The sequence below is a fragment of the Sphaerodactylus townsendi genome, linkage group LG03, assembly GCF_021028975.2.
Source record: "Sphaerodactylus townsendi isolate TG3544 linkage group LG03, MPM_Stown_v2.3, whole genome shotgun sequence".
NCBI classification, from domain to species: domain Eukaryota; kingdom Metazoa; phylum Chordata; class Lepidosauria; order Squamata; family Sphaerodactylidae; genus Sphaerodactylus; species Sphaerodactylus townsendi.
Window position 1 is genome coordinate 10,404,406 of NC_059427.1, and position 10,195 is coordinate 10,414,600.

The following is a 10,195-nucleotide window of genomic DNA, read 5'->3' on the forward strand; positions in this document are numbered from 1 at the left end:
GAGCCAGCCTTGACCGGGGGCGCAGAAGGCGCCGGGGGGCAACAACCTCGATGGCATCGGAAAGGCGGGAATTCCAGTCTTCCACCTGGCCATCAAGGGTGCCGGTAGGTTCAGGGTCCCGCAGAGCATTCAGGAAACCAATAGGATCCATAAGTCTCCGCGGGCGGGCATAAATCCGCCCGTCGCCTAGACAGGGATGTCGTGGCACGTCCACCAGGACCCTCAGGGCATAATGATCAGACCATGGCACTCTATCTGTAGAGGATATGACCATATCAATCCCTGACCCAAAGACCAAGTCAAATGTATGCCCAGCCTCATGAGTGGGGCCAGAACTTACCAAGGAGAGGCCCAGCGTCGCCATGGATGACACTAGGTCTGCAGCCGCCACACACGAGGCGGTGTCGACATGGACGTTGTCTGGCGACATGGACAATAAGTCTGGGGAATCGCAACGCCCAGTCCACCACCACCTCCAGCAGCCGCAGCAGGCAGTCCCCCGGTGCGCTAGGCGACCGGTACACCAGGAGGACTGCCAACCTCTCCGAGGCCATCCACTCCAGGCCAACACATTCAAGACCCGTGATCTCTGGGACAGGGACAGCCCTAAAGGGGATGGCATCACGGATTAACATTGCCACACCACCACCCCGGCCCTGTGTTCGTGACCGGTGGAGGCATGCGAAACCTGGTGGGGAGACCTTGCCTAAGGCGATGGTCTCCCCTTCTTGCACCCAGGTCTCGGTAATGCAAGCCAGGTCCATCTGTTGGTCTCCGAGATATCCTCGGAGAACAGCGGTCTTATTATTTATGGACCTGGCATTTATCAACACCAGTGACGAAGCAAAGTAGCCCTGAACCCTACCACCTGCGTTCCTCGGGATAGAACGGAGGTCAGAAGGTGGGCGAGCATATCTGCATCTCTCCCGTCTTCTCTCATATGGCCACCGTCTACCATCATATTTGCCCCGTCCCATCAACACTGGGATCCCTAGACCCATGGGTGGCCCCCCCATTTCCCTACTGTCTCTTAACTTATCTAACTTCCTGGTGAGAGCTCCCCACTATAGTGGGCTCGGGCTCACCCCTTACGAAATCTAGCTAGCTAGCAGCCTGTCACAATAAATTAAATTAAACAACAATACAGCCAACACTTAATAATTCCTAATTAATTATTTCCTAACTAATTCCCCACTAGCTACTTAAAAGTACACCAACTACAGAACATAACCAGAGCCAGAGATGTCAATAAATATCGGTCAGCATTTGTTGTCTTGCCCGCGGGGTCGCAAGGAAGAGGCGAGACGCGTAGATATCATCCGGTGGAGAGAGCCAGCGGCAGGAAGTGTGATCCGTGGATCCGGCTACTCTGCCGTGTGCTAGTCCCTGGCACCTTTTATTAGGGTTTCATTGTGGGCGTGTAAAGGAGGCGGGTAGGGAGATGAGTGGGAGAGCGGGAGAGCTGGAGATCATCATGTGATGCATGATCTCATCGGGCTGCTACGTGCAAGAGGAAGCGTCCGCGTCTGGGTCTAATCCACACCTGGGGGCAAGAGCCCTTTTGTCCCTTTGTCTGGGACACCTGGTGACCGTGAGTCGGGTAGTTCATGACCTGTGACTCACGGGGGAATGGGGGGTGGGGAAGTGTGTGTGCCCAGAAGGCCGCAGCTGGCACTGGCATTCCAAGCGCTCTATCTACGGTTCTGCTGGGTTCGCGGGCTCATCCCTACAAGCATTAAGATCTCAATGATTGGATATCACTAAAATGACTTCCCGATGCTCACACCAACGGGAGACATGTATATCCACAGCAGCGTTAACAATAGCCAGGCTCCATAGGGGAAACAACATAAGCCAAAGCTGCCACTAAAACACAATACAGAGCTGAGTACGGGACCACTTCTCTGTACTTGCGCCCTCTGGTGGTCATCAATAATCACAGGATTGCAGTCACTACAGAAGGATCCAAACCCAGGGCCCACACCACCTAGGCGGAGCCTCTGTATTAGTCTCTGAATCCAAGGATTATATAGGGCCAAGGAGATAAAGTATATAATAATAGCAAACAAGTAATAGGGCAGGCAGCACAACAGTCGGAGAACCACTGCCACTGGCCACTCCTCCCAGGTCTCAAAGGTGCCGGTTCCTGCCCGGGGATCGCCGTCTACAGTCAACTGGATGTTTAAAAAACTAAAAAGGCAGCAGTAGTGTTGGACTGCGAAAAAGCTGCTAGTCACATGTTCCGCATCTTGTGAGGCCCCACCCTCACAATCAGGCCTAACTGGAACGATCGCCAGTTCTCTCGCACCGGGGTCGATTTCTTCTGAATTTGCTCCAGAGCCCCGCATTGCCAGCTCCGCCTCCACCAGTGCTGTCGTCTCCGCCTTCGCTCGCGCACGGGGCTCCCGATGAAATTGTAGCCGGCTCAATTGCACTCTTTCTAGGGGGGACTCTAGGGGCTGAGCTTGGAACAGGGGGGTCTCTGCCACCGACGCCCCCAACACCCCGACACCCCCGTCGCAGTCGTGGTCGTCCTCGGCTCCAGCTCCGCGGCCAGTCCCGGCTCCGCAGCCGGCTCCGCGACTGTTCCCGGCTCTGGCTCCGGCTCTTCCCGTATCTGCCGCACCCTCCCCAGGGGCTCCGGAGACCAATTTTGGGGTTGGGCGGTCTTTATCACCGACACCCCCGTTGTTAATGTGGTCTCTCGAGGCAGCGTCTCAGCAGTGGGTGCCCAACCGTCACGAGCAGACGCGGAAACCAATAGATAGAAGACAGAAAGCACGGTAGGAGACAGGCGCCTCATATTATAGTCCTGTGACGTTTTAAGGCGTTTTAGGCTTCTAGTACTGTTTCTAATGCTGCGTCTTCACCCAAATTTTGTGGGGTAACACCATATAGGTGGATGGAACAAGTTCTCTCAAGTTAAATTCCAAAGGGGATATTTTAAAAACCTGTAAGTAGCGGAGCTCCGCTGCCGAGCTCCAACACGGACGCCATCTTTTATATACATGAATCAATGCCAAAGATATTCTATCATTTCTAGCTTGATCCTGGACATCTCAACACAGGTTATCTGCCCTGGTTTCAACACTTTTGGGGAGTGTTTTTCCACACTCCCCCCCCCACACACACACATCTATGCTCCTGCTGGGGTTTCCCAGGTTTTCTCTGATCTTCCTTAAACCTGCTTTGCAGTGAAGCCTGGATGGCTGCTATGTGGGTGGGAAACTGTAGATTTCCCACCTATATGGCAGCCATCTCCCTGACCCTGTCCTTGTGGTTACCATTTCCTTCCCTTACCTATGGGGATAGGGCAGAATACAAATTTAATAAAATAAATAAATACTTTTGGGGGAATTTATTTTTAAAGGCAATACTATTATATTGTTATATATATTTTACCAATATGTGTACCTGGTTTGCTGACTTCCCAATCTTCATTAAAAAGCAAACCTCTAGACCTTTCTATTGGGACAATATACAGGGAAAGACGTCAATATAATGATATGCAATTTTTTAAACTGCCAATGTCCTGGTGGCTCAGTGGAGGGGGGAGGGCACTACTGTGGGACTGGGGCAGGGAAAGCGTGGGGAAATCAGCCATATAGAAGCCTCATTTTTGCTGCGCTTTATCAATAGCTACACCAGCGACAGGGAAACCACACAAGCCTGGATGTTTCTAGAAAATGAAGAGAGTTTCAGTGACAGCACAAGAGAGGAATCATTTTTTGGAAGCAATAATTGAAGAAATGCCATTCTTGGGATACAGGAAAAAACTGTATGGCCATAGTGATCCATCCGAAAGCCCGGGACAAGAGTAAAATTCACGTAAAACCTTCAGTGTTGGCACAAAACATTGTGTAAGCTTTGGAGCAAACTGGAAGTTTTTATCAGGCTGGATGTTACAACCTTCAAAAAGGTAGAAGGTGGCAGGCAGATTCTACGAACTGTGGTGTGAAGGTCTGATCTCACTTACATCCACTGATGGGGTGCAGACAGGCCTTAACCTTCACTTTATTGCTGACAAACTAATACCTTGCAGCACATTCCCCAAGAATGCCATTCGGACCAATTTTTGATCATTCATTGAAATCTTGAAACCACCCCAAGCCATCCAAAATTGTCCCCAGTGCCACTTGAGAAATTCATCTCTCTGGCAGGCTGAAAGACGTGAGGTCCTTCTTCCAGTCCCTGAATTTTGTTCAGTATCAATTAAAATCAAATTCAGTTTGAGATTGTCTCAGATTATCATCAAGGGCCACGATTCATTCAACCCATTCTGTGCCTCTGCTCTTTTTCATGGTATTTAGGTGTTTTTATATAAATGCTCTCCCACTTGTGATTTATTTTCAAAAATATTCCTGGGTTTTTTTCTCTCTGTGAAGGTTAACTGCTTGGGCTAGGATGGTAGGAAACAGGTTTGTTCCTGTGAGTTTTTATTGTGCCTTTTATCTGCCTTCACTTGAAGCATACCAGAAGGCTATTCTGCCTTTTAGTAAGTCAGAAGAGAGCAGGGAAGAGTTAAAGGGGTGGGAGGAGGCCATGATGGGCAGGAGAAGGAGGCAGAAGAGGCCAGAGGGAGAAATCTCCCAGCTGAAAATCTTTCTCTTCTTGTCTCCTCATTTTCCCCCAACAGCAAATGTGACTTTGGATCCAGACGCAGCCCATCCCCGACTCATCCTGTCTGAGGATCGGAAAAGCATGAGACTAAGAGAAAAAGTTCAAACTCAGCCCAACAATCCTGAGAGATTCAACAATTATTATTGTGCTGTGTGGGGCCGTGAGGGGTTCACAGGAGGCCGCCATTTCTGGGAAGTCCTTGTGGGAAGTGAGGGAGGATGGAGTGTGGGGGTGGCCAGAAAGTCTGTGAGGAGGAAGGGACATTTTAAGTTCAGTCCTGAGGGAGGGATCTGGGAGGTGGGGAAGTGGCGAGGGGGGCATTACTGGGCTAGCAGAGGAGGCTCTTGTATTCGCCTGTCCCTGCATGGGGAGCCCAAGAGGGTCCGAGTCTGTCTGAACTATGATGAGGGTCAGGTCACCTTTTTCAACGCTGACCAAGGAACCCTCATCCACGAGTACTCTGGAGCCTCCTTCTCTGGAGAGACCCTCCTGCCCTTCTTTCAGGTACTTACAGGCCACCTCAAACTCTGTTAACACTTCCCCCCCCAGTGGTGTGGCTCCCTGCCTCCCAAACATTTCCAGATTTCCACAAACTCTGAAAGACAGAGTTGCTAAGGAAAGCTTGACTTGACCCCCCCCCCCGACCTGACCTGCTGTCAGATCCCCAAGAATTGAAACAAACTCCATACAGAGAACAGAGGTTTATTCAACAACTGTAGGACAGCAGGGAAAAGCCAGAACTGATTTTTCCCACGCAGAGAGCAATAATATGAATCTGCATTCCCCCCACATATGGGAACAGTATAGTGAAACTATGCAGACAGTTAGATAGCAGACTCTGACTCCTCAGTGCATGGCCTTGACCAGCACCTGGCAAAGCCAGGCCAAGAAAGCAACCCAACCCCCCATCCACAGCATAGCACAAAGCACCCCATCTATAGGCATCCTGACACCTGCAAACTTCCTGTCACTGAAGCTTTCTCCTAGGTTGGTCAGGTAGGCCCTGACCGGGATGAGCCAGGCTAGTCTGATCTCATCAGATCTCTTAAGGTTGGCCCTGGTTAGGTCTTCGATGGGAGACCACCAAGAAATACCAGGGTTGGGATGGGGAGGCAGGCAGTGCCAAAGAACCTCTGAATGTCTCTTGCCTTGAAAACCCCGTGGGGGCATCAGTCATCTATGATTTGTCAGTTGAAAAAAGACAAATGCGCATGAGAGAGTTTTTCCCCTGTTTTTTTCCACAACTATGTTCTCACTCTTTCTTGAGCACCGGTAGCCCACCTGTTCTGCCCCCCCCAAGCGTCTTCGATTGAGGTGCCCTGTTCTTGGTTGGGACAGAAAGGGGGAATGCAAGCCAGTTTCTACAGTTCTTAAAATGGCTTTATTCAACCCCCAGGGTTAACTAAACAGAGTAGTTGCTTATCCTCAGGCTGTAGGAAGCTGCAAACTTGTCTCTTCTCCGGCTGCTGCTGGAAGGTTGACCATCTCTTGCTTCCTTGTAGCTCTGGAATCTTGCTCTTGCTGTAGACGAACTTGGCTTGTTCTCTTTTTAAACCACCATATAAACCTATGGCTTCTCTGGACCTATATGGTTTACATGGACGTTACGAACAGTGCGGAGATCCTCACCCTTAGCACCGCATAGATTAACTGAACAATTAACACAGAGGGCTTCTGGGTAGGGAAAAGGAGAATTGCCTGCTGGGAAAAAGTCTTAAAGGGGTAGGGCCTAACTAAAACACCCTCCCAGGAAAGGCTTAACAATAAGGCAAAACCCATACTGACTATAGGGAAACTGAATCTTACAGGGGGAATAACTAAAGGCTCTGTGGGGGCATGACACCACCCTCCATGCACTTTCTCATGAGCACACCCTCTGATCTCTTGTATTGTGATAGAGGAACAATTTACAACGGGACAGTTTTGTCTACACAGGAAAATGCAACTGTGAACTATCAGTAGAAATTGCCTTCTCAAGCCCAGCTCTCTGTCTCTAACAGCGATGTGGTGGGCGGTGACTATAGACGGGCTTGTGTTTTGGAGACAACTTTATTTTTTTCGAGGATGCCAGTCCCCAAATGGCAGCTTGGTAGGTGGAGCCAGTCACAGACTGACAGGGGTTAAATCCCTAGTTCCCTATTCACATTTCCTAGTTCTTTATTCATGAGTTCAAACACAAATATTGGGAGTAATTTAAAATCTCTGCATTGTTTATGGCCTGCCTCTAGGGGAAAAGAAGCAAACAAACAAACAAACAAAAGTCCCTTTTGGTGACCTGGGGGGCACACACTTGTGTATCCAGAAGCATCTGATGGGAGAGGATCAGCATCTATGTATGGTGAGGGTCAGGCTGCCTTAGTGTGTTGCAGCAAAACCAACAAGGAATCTTGGAACACATCCAGACTAACTCCTGGATTCTCTCTCAAGCTGCCTACAGCCCTCATAATAAAATGGATGAAATGTGTTCTCATGATTCATGCATCTGTACATGGGCATACAGAGATATGGAAGAAAAAAGCCAACAACAGTGTGGTGAACAGGTCATCAAATGCAGGCATCCCCAGCTATGACACTTCTGAACAAAGACCATTGTGAAATGGCTGGGACTTTAGAATCCATAAATTAATGGATTAGTTAATGTATAACCTATTTTAGGAGATGTGGGCTCTCTGTTCAAAGGTTGTTTGCCGATCAGCTTTTTAAACGATATGTCTATATCATAAAGTGAAGGAAATTGAAAAGCATTTCCTGACTTTCTTTTCTGAAAAAGCCAGGAGGAATTGCAGACACAGGTATGGGAGGTTCCAGCTGTCGAGGGGCTTCCATTTTGGTCTCTCTGTACCCCTGAGACTCCCCTGAAGTGAACGAAGTGTGGGAAATTACAAGAAAGAGGAAGGCTGTATCGTGTTTCCCACAAAAACAGTCCCTTAACGTCACCTGGAGACGACCGGCAGGTAAGGCTGGCATAATGGCTGGGTAGCCTAGTGGATGGAGGATGGGGGATTCAGACTGTGCTGTGCTTGAGACCTGCACCTCTTGGCCTTGCTCTCTTTACCCCACCCCTCTATTGTATAATTAGGAAGCAGCAGGTTTTATTTGTGTGAATGGAGTTTTCCATCATGACATAGATGCCCAGACTAGCCTGATCTTGTTAGCTCTCAGAAGCTATGCAAGGTCAACCACTGTTAGTACTTGGATGAGAGACCACAAAGGAAGTCCAGGATTCAATATGTAGAGGAAGGCCATGACAAAAGACCTTTGAAAAGACCTGCTACCTTGAAAACCTTATAGGGACACCTAAGTCAGCTGCTCCTTGAAAGCCACATCAACAAGAAAAACAACAACAAAAGTATTGTCAAAGGTTTTCATGGCCGGAATCACTAGGGTGTTTTGGGTTTTCCAGGTTGTATGGCCATGTTCTAGCAGTCTTTTCTCCTGATGTTTTGCCTGCATTCAGATCCTCTGAAGATGCCAGCCACAGATGCAGGCGAAATGTCAGGAGAAAATGCTACTAGAACTTCCATACAATCCAGAAAACCCACAACATCCTAACAACAAAAGTTTTTTCCTGCACAGGGACAGTCTTGTGTACTTTTCCTGCTATGCTGCAGCTGCCTGTAGAGCACAGTGCCAATGGGGATTTACATGGTTGGTTTCCCATAGTTTTCTTGCCACAGTATCCTAGCAGCAGCCACCATCACCCTCCACTGCACCATCAGGGCTTTTTCAATTTTTTTAAATATTATCTTTGGTGACGTCCTTTCCAAAGCTTTGCAGCAAACAGGTTTGGGAAGGACTGGAGAAAAGCCTCCTGGGAAAATCCAGGAGGTGCACCTCAATACTGTGGGAAGCAAGGAAAAAACCCCGACTTCCCAAGAGTATTGAACCGAGGGCCAATAACGCATGTGGAAACAGCCTATGAGAGAAGGAACAATTTGGGAGTTAAATTAGTAAATGGTGTCTTGAAGGATGAAGGAAGCAGAGAAGATAAACTGGAACTGCAGAGGTAGTTGCAACTGTCACCCTGCAGAGGTAGTTGGCAACAGTAGAGGGGTCTGTGGGTGGAGCGCAATAGACATCCCAATGAGATGTTTATGAAGAGGAGACTTCCATGGTGGTCTCATGCAATGCTTTTTTTAAAAAAGCTTTTATTGAAAAATAAAAAACACAAAATAGAGAAAAAGGATACTAAAGCCAAGCAGGAGAAACAAAAGTAAGAGAAAGAGGAGGAAACCGAAAGAGGGGGAAATATGGTTGGGATCTATGCCCAACCTATATAACAGTGATGGCGAACCTTTTTGAGACCGAGTGCCCAAATTGCAACCCAAAAACCACTTATTTATCACAAAGTGCCAACACGGCAATTTAACCTGAATACTGAGGTTTTAGATTAGAAAAAATGGTTGGCTTTGAGGCGTGCGTTACTCGGGAGTAAGGTTGGTGGTAGTCAGTGGCTTTGCTTTGAAGCAACTGTGCAACTCTTCCAACGGGTGAATCACAACCCTAGGAGGGTTTACTCAGAAGCAAGCCCCATTGCCAGCAACCGAGCTTACTCCCAGGTAAAGGATCATGCTTTAGTTCTTCACATGAAAATCAGTGGGGTTTAACAGCACATAACAGGGTTACCTACACTGCTTCCCCAAAACAAGGTCTTAGGTTTAATGCTAATAATTGAGCCCAGTGGCCCAGGCCAGCCTAGATGTGAACCCACAGAACCCACAGAGAGGGCTCTGAGTGCCACCTCTGGCACCCGTGCCATAGCTTCGCCACCACTGCTATATAACATTATTATTTAACACTGGTTAAGAAGTACTCCTACCGCGAGAACTGCAGAGGTAGGTGGCAACGGCAGCACAATACAGTAAAGGAATCAGCTTGAATCTGTGTGTGTGTGTGTGTGTGTGTGTGTGTGTGTGTGTGTGTGTGTGTGTGTGTGGGACAACAGACATCCCATCGAGATGTTTATGGTTGATTTCCCACTGGCCAAAAAGCGCATGTTAAGCAAGCGAACAAACGCGGTTTGGGGAAGACTTACCCACAGTGTTCTGGTTGAACCAGGTTTCGCTGCTGCTTCTCCCGGACCTTGATCTATGTGGAGCTTTTGAAAAGACATGCGGCGAATGTGGAGCTGTGGGGAGGAAAGGGGGGTGAATCCGGATTCAAACTACCCGCCCTTGCGAGTGATATGGAGCCTCCCATCCCATCAGGACGCAGTGGGCTGTGCGGGATGCGCACGCAGCCCTTTAAAAAAAAAGTTCTCGTAACAAAGATCCACGTTGATATGAAGCGACGTGGGGCCGGTTTCCTCACCAAAGAAATACACAGCAAGGCAGCAAACCTTGCATTCAAATAAAGACAAATCCACGTGGCTACATTTCCATGTTTCCACTCGTGCAGGGAGACTTGGGCATGATTTTCCCCAGCCTTAAGCCAGCAGTGCTTCTATGGCATAGTGGATTGAGCATTTGCCTACTGGGCAAAAGGTTGCTAGTTCAAGCCCAGCCAGGGACAAGTTGTTTTAATGAAATGGGGAAGTGTATGCTTGTGGTTCATCTTTGCATTCACCTCGTCATAA

At 48.6% G+C, this 10,195-nt stretch overlaps 1 protein-coding gene across 1 annotated transcript in view; it reads left to right on the forward strand.

The window, feature by feature from the left end:
* LOC125429982 (E3 ubiquitin-protein ligase TRIM7-like) overlaps positions 1-5,154 on the forward strand; it is a 120,551-nt gene extending 115,397 nt beyond the window's left edge. The window contains exon 10 of the mRNA XM_048491619.1: positions 4,637-5,154. Coding sequence (XP_048347576.1) covers positions 4,637-5,154 — 518 coding nt within the window. The remainder of the gene's footprint in view (positions 1-4,636) is intronic.
* Positions 5,155-10,195: the final 5,041 nt, after the last annotated feature.